Here is a 15,184-nt window from a genome sequence, read left to right as displayed (position 1 = left end):
AGTTTAAATTTATCATTTGAAATCAATTCGATTGATTTCTAAAATTGTTCTCACGAATTCTTTTTAATAAGCACATTACACCGTAATTCTGCTTGCTATTTGACATATCTTTAAACCGGCCGTCCCATCTAAATCAGATTTAACAAAATAGCGTTCACGATTGGTGAGTGCGTATCGAAGTATCGAATCAAACAGTCACAATACGGCGTGTCGGACACACGTGACGACACGTACACGGTACACCTAAGAACACGGAAAAGCACAGCACGGCCTGTAAGACTTTCCGTGTCAGGCGCTATCCGTGCCGTGTAGATGCGGTTCCTAGATCCGACAACATAGGAGCCCGATAACCCTAATCCAAAGCAGCTAATCTACCATCAGTCCGGTCGCGAAGCTTCGAGAGACCACAGCTTCTGTAGCGCGGGAGCAAACGAAGGCGAAAGATTTGGAAAATTTCAGAATCGTTGTATTCTACTCTTCTCTCCTTTATTTCCGACCAATTTCTCTAATCTATGTCGGGAAGAGAAGTTCGAGAATACACCAATCTCACCGATCCCAAAGGTTCTCACTTTTCTTTTTCATTTTTAGTATTCCTAGTGATTTTGGCCTCATGTAACTTTTTTGAGAAGGGATATGAGGTTTTAAGTTTATTTTCTTCTTCTTTTTTCTCGTTTGGTAATGGCAGATAGAAAATTGGGGAAGGGTAAAGAGAAGATAGACGATGAAGACATCACTTTCCAGCGCATGGTTGCCAAGGTTAGTGCGATCTGACCTTCTATTCCGATTTCAATAAAACTGTTTGTCGAGCATTATACAGTTGTGAATTTAAGTTTATTTAGTAGTTTCTTGAATCAAAAACCCATAATTATCTTCCCGTGCAGTATAGTTGCACTGGGTTTGGAATTAAAAAAAAAAAAAAAAACGATCAAGGACGAATGCAAATAATGATAAAATTTATAAATTAAGAAAGATCTTTGTGTATGTTATGTGCTTAGTGTATAGTATCAGGAAAAAAATGTTGAGTAGGAAGTTAGTGTTCTGATAACATGCCCCGCAGGGATGATGGAATCTCCCATTTGGGGCTATTAATTGGAACAGATGCAAGAGGTTGCTGGTGAGCGTGGTGGCTATCTCCATGGGCGAGGAGGTAATTTCACTCTTTCATTGCCTTTCTTTAAGGTTTCTAATTGAATTTATTGGTTTATGTTCCTAAAGTGTTCCTTTTCTGTAGCTCTGGACAGTGATGATTTGCTATACCTAAAAGAACAAATGGAGGCTGAGCAAGATGCTGAGCGTCTCTTAAGGCGAACTGAGAAAAGGGCCTTTGCTGCCTTTAAAATATCCTTTGTTCCTGTTTGGCATATAGCTAAATATTATTGGGTTAATTTGCTAGTTACACTGAAGATTTCACTATATTCACAAATAACAGATAACAGCTCAAGTACTTGCATCTAGCACCTAAATTTTTGACATCCAACAATGCTGGCATTCTGTCCCTCTAAATTTATTAAACCAAGAGGACTTAGGATTTTGGTTCTTGGTTTTCTTGAAAAAAGAATTAGGCATGGTACCCATTCTGGAGCATTGAAGCTCGGATAAGTTTACACATTACCTGGGCTCTAACAGTTTTGGGATTACTAGCGAAGATCAATATCTGTTGGAAAGAGAAAATTGGGTGTAGTTGCAAATAACAAATATTCTAAATGTATAGCATCCCTTGCTACTTAGTGGTATTTTTTTTTTTTTGCCCTTAATATGTTTCTCTTAACTAATTTATTACCAAGCTGCTATGTTAGCTGACTCCGTGCCTGCTCCAGTGCCTTTGCCACTTCGTGTTGAACCCAAACCCAAGAGTGGAATCAGGTATATGGTACACTATTTTGTTCAGACTTGTCCTTTTTCTTTTTTTTTTTTTTTTTTTTTTTTTTGAGAATACAGACTTATTCAAACTCTGGTGATGACAGTATGCTAGATTGAGTTGTGGATGGATTAGGTCTTGCCAATATTCAACTCCCTGGAAAGAAAAATTGAAATTAGTGGTTGTGGTGTCAGATGGGTTGATTTGACATTAGTATATATTATTAATAAGTGTATCAAATGCGAGTCGAACCCAACCATGTGCAAGTCAAGAGACACCAACCTGGCTTAAACCCATTAACCAGTCAGGGTTTTTTAGAACTTTAGGTCAACCAATTGTGGCTCTGCCATATTGTTAATTTGAGTTTGTTTTGGCTAATATAATGTCGGTTTTCTAAAAATAATCATTATAAAAGTATTGAAATAGTTGGACGTGGAGACACTATTATTTGTGGGAATATTATTCCCTGAGAGATGTGAATTTGGATCCCCCAAAGTAACTCAAATTTTGAGTTTGGATCCGGACTGTTCGATCTGCTCTGGCACTATTAAAGGGACTCAGTGCATTTCACCTCGGGCCGGATTGGCTTGAATTCTGATCAGACATCCATACTCAAGATTTGGGTTACTTTAGGGGATCCAATACCCGAAAGAGGTTAGGTCTGGCCTGAATTAACCTGCTGGACAGAGAATATGTGACCTAGACCTGAATCATTAATTCAATTGGTGAACCTTAACAGTGTTTGGTTGACCAACAATTACTAGTGCACAAATGTAATTCCACGAAGGCGGCACTATCTCTTTTAAAAACAAATCAAGAACTACTCGTAATAAAAAGTTAGATCCATAAGCCTATTTTTCAATCGACTCAAAACCCCAAATTGGAACTCAAGTTAAAATATTTTGTTTGAAAAAGCTTACATATGAGATTGGATTTTGTGTTATAAATACAAATTAGGAAAAAAAAAATTATTGAAATATTTTTGTAATTGCTACTATTTTTTTTTATCTGAATTTTTTGTTTCTATATCTTCCCGGAGTTCATTCTCCGGGTAATCCTGTTTTAATCATCCTCTTGAATGCAGGCAACAGGATCTGTTGAAGAACATCATTGAAATAAAACCAAAACGACAAAAAGTCATTTCATCTTCGGATCCAATAAAAAGTGCTAGTGCAAGTCCAGATAATAAGGTTGCGGATAGAAAGCTTTCATCCCCAAAACAAATATCAACAGAAGGAGAATCAAAGGGACAGAATTTTGCTAGCTCACTGCCGTCAAAATCTAGTGCAGATGTTACTTCTGGTAGCTTGTTAGGCTTGTCTTATGATAATTCAGATGACGATGAATAAGATTAACAATTTGTCTATTATGTGTTTGTGGGTATATTTATCATCAATTTTTGTTTGCTTAGCTCAGTTTTGAATTGTCAAATTAATTTTAAGTATCCTAGTGAACCTATATGAGATTTCTGAAAGAGTTTGAGCAGCTTTTATTGATATATTGCAAAAGGAAACTGAAATTATTTATTAAAATTGCTGCTTTAATGTTAGGTGTTTTAGTGATATTAAAATTTAAAGCAGGAAGAATTGGAATCCATTAGAGGCCCCAGGTGCCCTTTGTAATAAGGATATTTTTCTCGTTTTGGAGTTTGGACTGTTAAAATTATCACAAGTTACCTTACAAAATAGAAGAACACACAAGGTAAAAATTAGCTGACTTAGAAGATTAGTCATCAATTGTCTACATCAATGTCCTACAAAAGAAAATAATTCTATTCAAGATTCACACCAAGGGACTGAACTAATACATCAAAACTTCTTCCAAAAGTTGATGATCTTGTCAGAAATTGACTTCAGATCTCCCCAGATGCTCCCTTTCTCGGTAGAAGACTGATCATGCTCATTAGATTTTTGTTTCCTTAAAAAAGAAAAATGAATTTGAAAAGATGACGTCAAATCAGACTAGGGTTGACGGGACTGAGTTATAAAGAAACTGAGAACTTGTAAAACTGTACCACCACACACTGCTGGTACATATTGGAGCTGACTAGCATGTAATAGCAAAAAAATGAGGTTCTATTTCAACCAGAACTTGATGTCTATGTGCTATACCTATAATGCTTAGAAGAATTAACCAAACAGCAAAATTGTCCTATGGCCACTAGGTTAAAAGGTAATGATCCAGCAATACTTGGTTAATACTGGTAACACTGGTTGGTACATGCAGAATGGGCCAAGAATATTATATACTAATGCTAACAAGTTAACATTTGACTACATGATCAAACCTGATTATTTACATTTTTTTAATAAAATAACTGATCATTTACAATGTAACTTACCCTTTAATTTCTTCAGGCATGGGGATTTCATCCCTCATCATAAATTTTTCCGATTTTACTGGAGTTTCTTCCACAGTTTCAGTTATTGTTTCTACTTTTCTAGACTCTATAACCTCCTTGACCTTCAAAGAAGGCTGTGTTATTGTTTCTCTGATGGCTTCTTTAACCTCCTTGCCCTGAAAAGAAGGCTGTGTTTTATCCTATAAGTCACAAAAAAATTGTCAAGTATATCAGTAGCACCTACATCAAAAACACCAAAAAAACACATGCTCAAAGGTTCCCCATTTATACAACAAGTAGGGTTCAAATGCCTCAATCATGCCTCAAATCCTTCTCCCCGTTTTCAGAGTCCAAACAGGCGATCCAAGCCACTCAACATGATCTTCATATTAAAATGTGCTTGGAGACCAAATTTTATATTTTTTTGAATTTTTTTACTATTTTTTTATATAGGTACAAAATGACTATTTTTCAGAAGATTCCACACCATCAAAATACAGTAATTTTGTACCCCTTTCTTATTACAATACCAATTATTAGATTAGGCATAAGTTGATACGCAAATCTCATACCATGTTGGTTGTTGTGTCGTTAGTAGCCACGAGACGTCCTTGTTCTTCCACAGAGACATCAGTAGATTTACCACAAACCTCCTCTTTCTTGACCCCCTCTGCCTCAGTGCTTCTTTGACGCCCCTTTCTGGTAACTTTGTTTGCTACAGCCACAGTAGATGCAACCTTCTCTCCTATTAAATCAGAGCTCGTGCCATTGCTTGATTCCTTCAACTCAACAGGTTGGGCCAAATTGGACTGACCTGCCTGAACCAATTTGTATTTGTATTTGTATTCCAATTCTTGAACAATTTCACGTGCAACATAGTAGGACCCACCGATCTCCTTTATCACCTTGGAAACATGAGGAAACCTCCCTTCATTTGAAGCTCTGTACCTGCAATAAAGCAGTAAGATATGACAAATCATGCACACTGTGTTACGCTAAATTTTATTACCAGGATTCTCGTGGCTGGTTGAATATAACAGACCCTTTGAAGGCAGTTTTTCATTATTAAAGGAAAATAACAAACCATCAAGGACTTTAAATAATTTATCATTAAAGTCCATGCTCTGTAAAATTATTCTTAATTTTTTTTAATTAAAAAAACAAACTTCTGGTCAGTGGTCATGACATACAAGTACTAATTATGATATTTCTCCAACTTTTAACAAAACACATGCCAGTTACCAAATGATACAAGTTGCAGTGTTAGATATCAAAAAGATAAATCATATCTCAACAACAAAATGCATAATCTAAGCATAGGATAATAAAAATGTAGGCCGACAACAAGAAACATATAGAAGAATTAAGAAATGTACTTCTCCACAAAAGAAACGATCATCGCCCGTCTCTCCTTCTTTGGAATACCTTTACGGATTCTGTGCGTCTTTGTAGTCTCATCTTTTACTGATGCCGCATATGATTTACCTCGACCTACGACATTTGACTTCAATACTTCTTTGAAAATACCAATAGTTACTGTTGAAAAAGTGTTTAAATTATGGTTACAAGGATATAGATGGAATCTGGTTTTTAACAAAAACACATACAAATTATACTCAGAGCTCGTTGCAGATCACACTCAATATTGTGCATTATTTCCTCATATGTCATACTTGCACATCACATGAACCTTTTAAAAATATTCCAAATAAGACCAAACCTCTAGAAAAATTATAGCGGTTCAGTGTCAAAAATTCCACCAATTATTTGTAACAAACATTTTTTTTATTTAAACAAATATATAAAATCAACAACCAATAAGGAATTAAACCAAACTTTCATTTACTGGTTAGAAATACATTTTTGGAACCAAATCACAATACAGGGGGTAATTTAGCCAACTTCAAATTTATTTTGTTTTCATGATGACGTGTTTATCTTTACTTGGCCCAAAAGATGAGTTATAAATACAAAATCTGCAGAACAATGTTGGCTATTTGCACAAGTCTTATGCATGCCTTTGCTCCTTTTTCACCTCAATAATTTGATTTTGAATATGCAACAAAGGCTGGACATTACATAGTGCCCCTGCCATTACGAAAAATAACAAATGCAACCCCCCCCCCCCCTCCCCACAAATCATTTTTGGTACTTTAAAGTTACACTGTTCTTGGGTGCATATCATCTATAGAAAAGGTAGGCCGATCATAACGGAAAACCTTAATCTCGGATACAATAGAGAGAAACGGTTGCGCTTTATACAACAAAAAGAAGTTACCTACACATAACTATTCCCAATTTTTTTTTTTTTTAAAAAGGTATAGCACAACAAAGCAGTATGTAAGTGAACGAATTCAAATAAAAACAAAAAAAAACAAATTTGAGAGAGAGTTACCCCTTTTCGAGGAGGAGAATCTCGCAACAGCTTGCATTAGCGTACAGCTTTCACGATACAAAATAAAAATATTCTATCTTTATTCTGATTAATGGCGACTCGAGAGGAATCCCGGTTCCGAGAGAGAGAGAGAGAGAGGGAGAGATCGGCGAGCTCTAATATGAAGTGACGCTCAAGGCCGACTGAGGTTTTAGGTTTGGAGGACAATTTTTTTTTGCTAGTTATAACTAGGGGTGTTCAAAAGGTCGGTTCGGTTGAATCCGAAATAAATTAGTCAAACCAAGCTAATTTTCGGTTTTCAAAAATAAAACCGAACCAAACTAATTAAACTTTCAACCGATTAAGAACCGAATCGAACAAACTGAACTAAATTTCGGTTTGTTCGGTTAAACCGAAATAAGGAATAACAAGAAAAAAAGCACCTAAATTACTTTAAAATCAAGTGTAAAATATTTAGAACAGCTCATTGATAAATCTCTAGTTATTGTCTTGCTTTCTTCTTCTTCGATCAATCAAACTTAGAACCCGTAAAATTCAGAAAGTAAGAGATAAAAAGGGGAGTGAAGAGATTAAGAAACAAGATTGTACAATAATTCAATAAAAAAAAAAATTGCGTGTGAATTGGAGAGGAGACAGACAGCTTTGCAAGTGCAAATTTTGTTATTCAAACAAATTGTTCTTACATCGCTACTTTGAAAAAATTAGAATAGAAGATGGGAGAGAGAAGGTGGGCAGGTTGGGTTGCTTTTCAAAAAAATTAGGGAAATGTGGTTACGTGGGGGAAGAAGAGAAAGAGAGTAGAGAACAGCTGTAATGGGTTTGGTTTTCAAAATAAAAATGGATTCTGTTGAGAGTGGAGAACAACGTTTTATTTTCGAAAACGCTGAAAGATTTTATTATAAGACTGCATGGTTCGGTCGGTTCGGTTTATTTAATTTTGAAATTTTGTAAACCGAACCAATTAAGAAAAACCGAAATAATGAAAAATGGAACCGAATCGGATCATTTAAACCGAAAAACCGATCCATTTAAACTGAAATTTTTCGGTTCGATTAAAAACCAAATAAACCGAACCGTTTGAACACCCCTAGTTATAACCGACGCTCCACTCACATTGAAAAATTGAAATTTCATGACAGCCCAGATAGTATTGAAATTGAATTTCGCATCTAAATTGTTCTAAAAGGCCCAAAAGTGGGCCCAATATTCGTAATGATCCAGCTCTCTTGTCATATTGGACCGAAAACTAAATTCAATATTAATAAGAAGAAATAATTAACCTAATCTATGAGCATAATAAGTTAAGCCCATCCTATAGGGAACTAGGGAGAATTGGATGGACATCAGATTAAATTTGATATGATGTTTGATTTGAACCGGTTGATTTATGTCGAGATTTGACCATCCGGTTTAGATTTAAAACCAGTTTATAATTTTAATTCGTTGCACAAATCTCAACACGATCAAACGGTCTATATTAGACATTGGAATTCGGTCTGCTATGAGATGGATTTTTTTTTTTTAATATGACATCTCGTGTCCTTTAATTTGCCACGTCGACAGGGGCACACAAGTATTTATTTTTTCTCTATAATGTGGCTTGTACCAATAAAAAGAGATGAATTAAAATGATAAGGATCAAGAAGGTAATCTATATATTCCATCATTAAAAACGCATGAATTGCATTTATCTTATCTTAAACACAGAATGAGATGCATATCTTATGCAATGCCAGACTGTTAAACCAGTAAACCAGTGTAATCCACAGAAAAAGTTTTCACAAATGGACAAGATTAATTAACAAATTCTTGTTGTCTCATGAGTTTCGTTTTCTAAATACAACTTACACTACCAACCGAGCATTTCCCTCTTCTCACCTTTAGCATGAAATCTTCTCTCCATTCAATATAAGCAATGGAGACATCCATCAATTAAAGATGCATTTATACTCTTTAACTTTGTAAAACTTGGTTCGATATATTGTTTTATAATTTGACATTATACGTTTAAATTCTTTGTAATCTATAAGTTTAAGTGAAAATTAGAGACACTCCAATGAATAAATACATATTTTACTAAAAGCAATGTCAATTTAAAACCTACGTACATATCATTATTAGACACTGAATAACTCCATTTGCAACAAAAAGAACAGCTTCTGAAGTTTGTCAATGCTTCACTTAATCACTTTAGGCTCTCCTACATGAAATTACCTTTTGGGACACGTGTACCGGCTCCGCTCTCTATAAAATCTTTGCTGCAGCAATTCAATCTCTCCAAACCAAAGAAAAACACTGTAGAGCAAAAGAGGGTGCCGGTTTACTTGTTTGAGAAATGAATTCAGAGAAATCTACTAATTTAACATTACATCTACCCAAATAAGTAACATAAGCCATGCATCCAACATGGTTTTCCATTGGCCAGCGGGAGGAGGCTCTGCAACGAAACACCATCTGTGCAAACGCATCTGAGCTAGCTCCCAATTTTTTCGCTTTTAGTTATGTTTCTTGGCAACGACCCCCTCACATTGAAAAATTGAAATTGAATTTCCCATTTAGTTTGTTGCCAAAAGCCCAAATAGTGGGCCTAATATTCGTAATGATCCAACACTATTGCCATATTAGGCCGAAGACTAAATTCAATATTAATAAGAAAACATAATTTATTTAACCTAACCTATGAGCATAATACCAATAATTCAAGCCCATCCTATAATCTTTAGAGCATCTATATTGATAATTTAATTTCAATTGCAAATTTTGGATGACAATGTCATTTGTAATTTTTCGTATGTATGATGATTTCATAAATAAAAAGATTTTTTAATGAAATTGCTTTCAAAACTCCATGTTAACCAAAATATTAATTCTTCTCGTTCATTATCTCAGAAATTAATATTTCGAATGTATAAATTTTCTTTTTCAATTTCTGAGCACTAAATTAAAAGAACAAAATTAATTATTTGAGATTACTTTTGAAAAAACTTTTAGTTAATTTCAGTCATGAATGAATGTAGATGCTCTAACACCAAACCGAAATAATATGGAAATTTTTTTTATATGACATCTCGCGTCCTTTAATATGCCACGTCGACAGGGACACACAAGTCTTTTTTCTATAATGTGGCTTGTACCATTAAAAGAGATGAATTAAAATGATAATGATTAAGAAAACAATCTATATATTCCATCATTACAAAACGCATGAATTGCATTTATCTTATCTTAAACACACAGAATGAGATGCATATCTTATGCAATGCCAGACTGTTATACCAGTAAACCAGTGTAATCCATAGAAAAAGTTTTCACAAATGGACAAGATCAATTAACAAACTTTTGTTGTCTCATGAGTTTCTTTTTCTAAATACAAGTAACTTTACTACCAACCAAAGCATTTCTTTCTTCTCACCTTAGAATCAAACCCCTTGATTATTATCTTGATATCTTCTCTCCATTTCATATAAGCAATGGAAACATCCATCAATTACGTTTGAAAGCAATGTCAGTTTAAAATCAACATACCATTTTAAGCCACTGATTTTATCCATTTGCAATAAAATGGACAGCTTCTGAAATTTGTCAATGCTTCACTTAATCACTTTACACTCTGATCCTGCATGAAATTACCTTTGGTGACACGTGTACCGGTTCCTCTCTCTATAAAATCCTTGCTGCACCAATTCAATATCTCCAACCAAAAGATAAACACTGTAGAGCAAAACAGGGTGCCAGTTTACTTGTTTGAGAAACAAATTCAGAGAAATCTCTACTTATTTGATATTACATTTATCCAAATAAGTAACATAAGCCATGCGTCCAACATGGTTCGCCGTTGGCCGTCGGGAAGAGGCTTTGCAATGCAACACCATCCGTGCTGCAGCATCTGAGCTTGTTGCAACAGCTCTCTATGTGTTTGCTACTGAGGGATCAACTCTTGCTCTTGGTACTAATTAAACTACTAATATACATATACAATTTCAATATACAATTTTAATTTCTTGTGAATAATGAAGAAATTTGGAAGTAATCAACTTGTTTCATACAGGAAAGTTGTACGGGAGTACATCGTACACTAGCGGGCTAGTGGCGGTTGCACTGGCTAATACTTTCGCGTACTGTGCTGCTCTAGCAGTGTCAACTAGCCTCTCTAATGGGTATGCAAACCCTGCTATCACTTTTGGTACTCTTCTCAGTGGCAGGATTTCGCTCATACGAGCCCTTTTCTATTGGTCGGCGCAGCTCCTTGGCTCCATCAGTGCATCTCTTGTTCTACGAGTTACAACCGGAGGCATGGTGAGTGGTTGCAAATCCTAATTAATGATTCTTCATACAGCATATGTTGTTACATGTTGCACTAATATATATAACTAACATATTTTGATCATCTGCTAGCGTCCATGGGGCCTATCACTGGCAGTAGGTTGTAATGAATGGAGCGCGCTCCTGCTTGAGGCAATCACAACTTTCGGCCTGACGTATACCATCTATGCCACCTCCATTGACCCAAGACGGGGTAACATCGCTGCCATTGCACCACTCACTGCTGGATTTTTTGTGGGTGCAAGCACACTCGCCGGTGGGCCTTTTGATGGAGCAGGCATGAACCCGGCCAGGGTGTTCGGGCCAGCACTGGTCGGCTGGCGCTGGAGCAGCCACTGGGTGTATTGGATCGGGCCATTCCTTGGGTCGGGGGTTGCCGGGCTGATCTATGAGTTTCTAATGATACCGGCCGAGTTGGCGCAGAGCACCTCTACTTAGCCCTTGGCTTTCTAATGATTTGTAGTGGTGCAAGTTTAGTTTAGTAAATGTTGTGTGCTTTATTAATTCCTGTGGTGTATTCTAAGTGTGGGCTTGTGTGTTGTTAGTGAACATATTGAATTTAATGATATATTGAATTGAGTAATAATCTTCATCAATGTATTTACCATAATTATGTATATTTCATCTAGAGTTATTGTGTACTTTTTTGAAGATAGTATTGAATTAAATAAAGGATTTATAATTTGTTATTTTAATTATAATATATATATTTGTTGAAGTAAGTTGTTAACAACTCAATGACCCGGAGTTATTTATTTTTTGTTTATTTAGAAATATTTGAATGACTTAAGGCCTGATCAAGTTGGATTGAGTCCGACAGAGAATGTAATCAAATGGGCTGGATCTTAATTTTGAACCCTATGACCAGGGTCGGGCCTAATATTAGACTAAGAGTCAGATCTAGAATTTGACACATATATAGTCCATTGCTATCTTTAAAGCGCGCTTGAGAACTCGGTGCTGTTCGACAACACATGGGAGATTAAATATTAATTCGCGCTAAAGAGATGTTGTTTGATAAGTTAAAAGAAGGGGTACTGAATTAAGATAGCTAAAGGAAGAGGAAAAGTGCTTTAAGAAAGAAGCAAGGGATTAAGATCCGGGCAAATATAACTTTCATACAATCTCCTTCCATCTCTATTCCGTTCTTTTCTCTGTGCGCGGGTTGTTTTGGAACACAATCTTAGTATCTTATAACTCAAAAAGTGATAAACAATACTACTACGGAAAACTAAATTAGTGTATATAGGAGAGAGTAGAGACTGCAAATCACAAGTTATTAATCAAGAAAAATGTTACATAGAACTGATTATTCAAAGATCAGAAAGTTGAGCTCCTCTCACGACTTTGCACCTTCTGGCGCGAAAAGTACTAATACAATGCCTCTTGATTTGTCATCGTATTTCACCTATCTCCTATGACCGTGAGCTCCACATAATAGTGAGGTATACAAAAAAAAATCAAAACTGTAACAGTATATGCGTAAATCATTACGTCTCACTCGAAAAATCCCCTAATTTTATGTTAATTACAAATAATTTTGTCAAAAAATTAAGTAATTTCCAGAGTATAATTCTTACCTTATTTAAGAATTAATTAAATTAATTAATTTAAAGTTTCTAGTTATGAATATAACATATATTGCTCACTATTTTTTTAGATATATATTTATAAATTGGAGAACATTTGTAACAGGGCTCGAGAATCAATATCTGATCCAAATGTAGAACTATCTACAATAGTTTGTCTAACTATAAATTGTATTTTATATGATAACGGGTTGGTTAAGATATACTATTTCTGTTGTACTTTTAGATAAATAATATTTTAGTAAATTAGTTATGCAAATTATTAAAAAAAATAGAAACAACACTTAGGTTTTTTTTTAATGTCATTGAAAACTGAACAATAAGGCACACCATAATTTTTTTAGGGAAAAAAAAAATCAAGATTCAAAATAAAAATATACATAGAATCGGAGATAGAAATTCTCCTTCAATTTGCGAATGTTATCTCTAGTACGTACGCTTCACTTAATTTTTCGAGTCGAAACAAATTATGTAGTATTATCTTTTATTAGCAACCAGATATTTGTTAGTGTTAACTTAAACTATGCTCCAATTAAAGTTAACCGAGGGGAAGAGAAGAAGAGTGATGAAAAATTGGAAGGGAAGGAAAGTTCAAAAGGTTTTCACCTTAAGCGATCGAAAATTGTCACTCTCAATGTGAGATGTAGCCGAAGGAAGAACGGGCCCATAGCAGGATTTACCAATTTTATGTTTTTCTTGTCTCTTTACACTTACCCTCTCGTTTTCTCTCCAGAATCAAGCGATTGAGCATCTCCTTCATTACAAAGTCTCCTTCTTGGCGCTCTCCATGGCAGTGCTTTCTTTTGGTCAGTGGTATACACTTCTTTTTAGCGTTCTCTATCTTTGTCTCTTCTCTCTTCGTCTTTTAGTCAATGGCAAATTCAATTACTGAAAATTTAGTTGGTTAAATTTAATCTTTGAATTTTATAGTCGCAAGTTTTAGTTGAATTCTCCTATAATGCAAGTTAGGTTAAAAACTTAAAACCCATGACAGGTTTAACCAGGTTAAAAACCATGAGAATGCTACATAATTCTTACTTAAACTATTGCTTAAACGACGGTTGTTTGATTTAATTAGACTTTTTTTTTATCATTTTCAAGTTTTTTTTTGTTTTTCCAATCTCTATTTTGTTGATATGAGAGTAAACGAGTCATTTTATATAAAATATAAGTTGAATTGAAAAAAATGTACAAGTAAATGCCTTAAAATTTTATCCTCCCTTTTCAACCCCTCCCATTCCTCTCTGCTCTGCTCTCTCTACTCAAATTTCTGGAGCACACTCTTAAGATCCTTACTTTTGTTATCATATCTAACTGAAGTTTCGGTTTGTACGGCATTTGTTTCCTCCAATATTATAGCTGTGAAATTTGCATAGTTCAAAATTTTATTTTAGTATTTTATTTTGCTTTATATGACTATTTTTTTTTTAAAATTCAAAAAAGGCAGTTTGATGAAAAAATTTAATCGAAAATCTATCAATATGTTACCAGTTTTATGAATCATTTTTTAGCCGTTCGAATAGTGAACATTTATCATCATAAATTTACTTATAAGCAAAATTGTGTCATACCAAATGAATGAACTCAAAACAAAAAAATGATGATGATTTTTCAGTGGTGCTTCTCGTAAAACAAATTTATTTCGTACCATCTTGTTCAGATTTTATTGACATTTAAAAAGAACATAGTTTTGGTTTTTTATCTTTTAATAATTTCTAAAATGGATCTCCTATAAAATTATTTATTTAGAGTACAACAGAACAGTATACAAATTAAACATATCTTAACCAATCCATTATTTAATAAAATACAATTTATGGCCACAAAAACCATACAAAGTCAACATATCTTAACTAATTATCCATCATTTAATAAAATAAAATTTATGGCCCCACAAACCGTTGTTGATAATTTCTGCATCTGAGTCGGATCTTGATTCCGAGCCCTATTAGAAATGTTCTCCGATTTAAAAATATATCTAAAAAATGAGCAATATATGTTATACCAATAATTAGAAACTTCAAATTAAATAAGTTGCGGTCTCGGAAAAACTAATTACAATTTAATAATTTAATTAATTCTTTAATTATGTAGCAAATATATATACTCGGAAATTACTTAATTTCCTGCCAAAATTACTTGTAATAACATAACATTAGTGAATTTTTAGAGGGAGAAATAATGATTTATGTATATACTGTTATTGTTCTGATTTTTCTTGTATACTGTCACATATGGATCCGTATCTTCTCAGGTACCTGACTCAACACAATTGAAAAGGACGGTCCAGATTTAATTTCATCCGGTTCTTGCTCGGGATGACTGAGGGGGCAGTATTATTTGAGCTTTGAGATTCGTGCCAAGTTAAAAAGAATAATTTTGGACCATCCGATTCAATTGTACTCAGTCCGGTAACCTGAGAGAATATGAATTCGTCACATATATACACGAAGTAATAACAAGAAAAATAGGATGTTCTCTATTAATTCATGTACTGTCTTTTGTATTCTCTTTTATTGTACTGGACTATATATGCTTGTATTTTTTTTTTGCAATGAAGTATTATATATACTGGAATTTTATTGTAGTAAAGTGTGTGTATGAATGTATATTTGACTATTTGTTATGCAAGCAACACTTTTTGTGTGCAAACAATATTGAGAAATGAGTATTATACA

General features: G+C 34.3%; 3 protein-coding genes across 7 annotated transcripts; 2 read left to right on the top strand and 1 right to left on the bottom strand.

Annotated features, from left to right (window-relative positions):
• Positions 1-295: 295 nt before the first annotated feature.
• Positions 296-3,350, top strand: LOC144561960 (ankyrin repeat protein). Of its 3 annotated transcripts, none has more exons than XM_078311067.1 (6): positions 296-561; positions 686-756; positions 1,099-1,147; positions 1,232-1,338; positions 1,784-1,863; positions 2,943-3,350. In XM_078311067.1, exons 1-6 carry the CDS (start codon positions 513-515, stop codon positions 3,205-3,207), a joined length of 621 nt encoding a protein of 206 aa, XP_078167193.1. In that variant the 5' UTR covers positions 296-512; the 3' UTR covers positions 3,208-3,350. The 3 variants fall into 3 exon arrangements, with proteins under 3 accessions (XP_078167193.1, XP_078167194.1, XP_078167192.1); XM_078311068.1 differs by having other exon boundaries at positions 310-561; positions 1,058-1,147; positions 1,781-1,863; XM_078311066.1 differs by having other exon boundaries at positions 311-561; positions 1,781-1,863.
• Positions 3,351-3,549: 199 nt separating this feature from the next.
• On the bottom strand, positions 3,550-6,733 carry LOC144561958 (hydroxyproline-rich glycoprotein family protein). Of its 3 annotated transcripts, XM_078311065.1 has the most exons (6): positions 6,595-6,733; positions 5,576-5,735; positions 5,014-5,147; positions 4,772-4,944; positions 4,200-4,399; positions 3,550-3,775 (listed from the first exon to the last, which is right to left on the bottom strand). In XM_078311065.1, exons 1-6 carry the CDS (start codon positions 6,629-6,631, stop codon positions 3,667-3,669), a joined length of 813 nt encoding a protein of 270 aa, XP_078167191.1. In that variant the 5' UTR covers positions 6,632-6,733; the 3' UTR covers positions 3,550-3,666. The 3 variants fall into 3 exon arrangements, with proteins under 3 accessions (XP_078167191.1, XP_078167189.1, XP_078167190.1); XM_078311063.1 differs by having other exon boundaries at positions 4,772-5,147; XM_078311064.1 differs by having other exon boundaries at positions 4,772-5,147; positions 5,576-5,690; positions 6,595-6,730.
• Positions 6,734-10,306: 3,573 nt separating this feature from the next.
• Positions 10,307-11,452, top strand: LOC144562363 (putative aquaporin TIP3-1). Its single transcript, XM_078311583.1, has 3 exons — positions 10,307-10,540; positions 10,643-10,890; positions 10,990-11,452. Exons 1-3 carry the CDS (start codon positions 10,408-10,410, stop codon positions 11,353-11,355), a joined length of 747 nt encoding a protein of 248 aa, XP_078167709.1. The 5' UTR covers positions 10,307-10,407; the 3' UTR covers positions 11,356-11,452.
• The last annotated feature ends 3,732 nt before the right edge of the window (positions 11,453-15,184 follow it).

This window comes from Carex rostrata, chromosome 11 (genome assembly GCF_964058835.1).
Source record: "Carex rostrata chromosome 11, lpCarRost1.2, whole genome shotgun sequence".
NCBI classification, from domain to species: domain Eukaryota; kingdom Viridiplantae; phylum Streptophyta; class Magnoliopsida; order Poales; family Cyperaceae; genus Carex; species Carex rostrata.
The sequence above is the reverse complement of the archived record's forward strand: the minus strand, read 5'-3'. Positions and strand labels throughout refer to the sequence as shown.

Excerpts from the sequence above, each read along its gene's own strand:
- LOC144561960 (XM_078311066.1), top strand. The coding sequence starts at position 513 with ATGTCGGGAAGAGAAGTTCGAGAATACACCAATCTCACCGATCCCAAA. Across the intron at positions 757-1,098 it reads TCCAGCGCATGGTTGCCAAG|ATGCAAGAGGTTGCTGGTGA; the intron begins GTTAGTGCGATC and ends TAATTGGAACAG. Across the intron at positions 1,339-1,780 it reads GGGCCTTTGCTGCCTTTAAA|CAAGCTGCTATGTTAGCTGA; the intron begins ATATCCTTTGTT and ends CTAATTTATTAC.
- LOC144561958 (XM_078311063.1), bottom strand. The coding sequence starts at position 6,631 with ATGCAAGCTGTTGCGAGATTCTCCTCCTCGAAAAGGG. Across the intron at positions 5,736-6,594 it reads ATTCTCCTCCTCGAAAAGGG|TAACTATTGGTATTTTCAAA; the intron begins GTAACTCTCTCT and ends CTTTTTCAACAG. Across the intron at positions 4,400-4,771 it reads ACGACACAACAACCAACATG|GATAAAACACAGCCTTCTTT; the intron begins GTATGAGATTTG and ends TGTGACTTATAG.
- LOC144562363 (XM_078311583.1), top strand. The coding sequence starts at position 10,408 with ATGCGTCCAACATGGTTCGCCGTTGGCCGTCGGGAAGAGGCTTTGCAA. Across the intron at positions 10,541-10,642 it reads GGGATCAACTCTTGCTCTTG|GAAAGTTGTACGGGAGTACA; the intron begins GTACTAATTAAA and ends TGTTTCATACAG. Across the intron at positions 10,891-10,989 it reads GAGTTACAACCGGAGGCATG|CGTCCATGGGGCCTATCACT; the intron begins GTGAGTGGTTGC and ends ATCATCTGCTAG.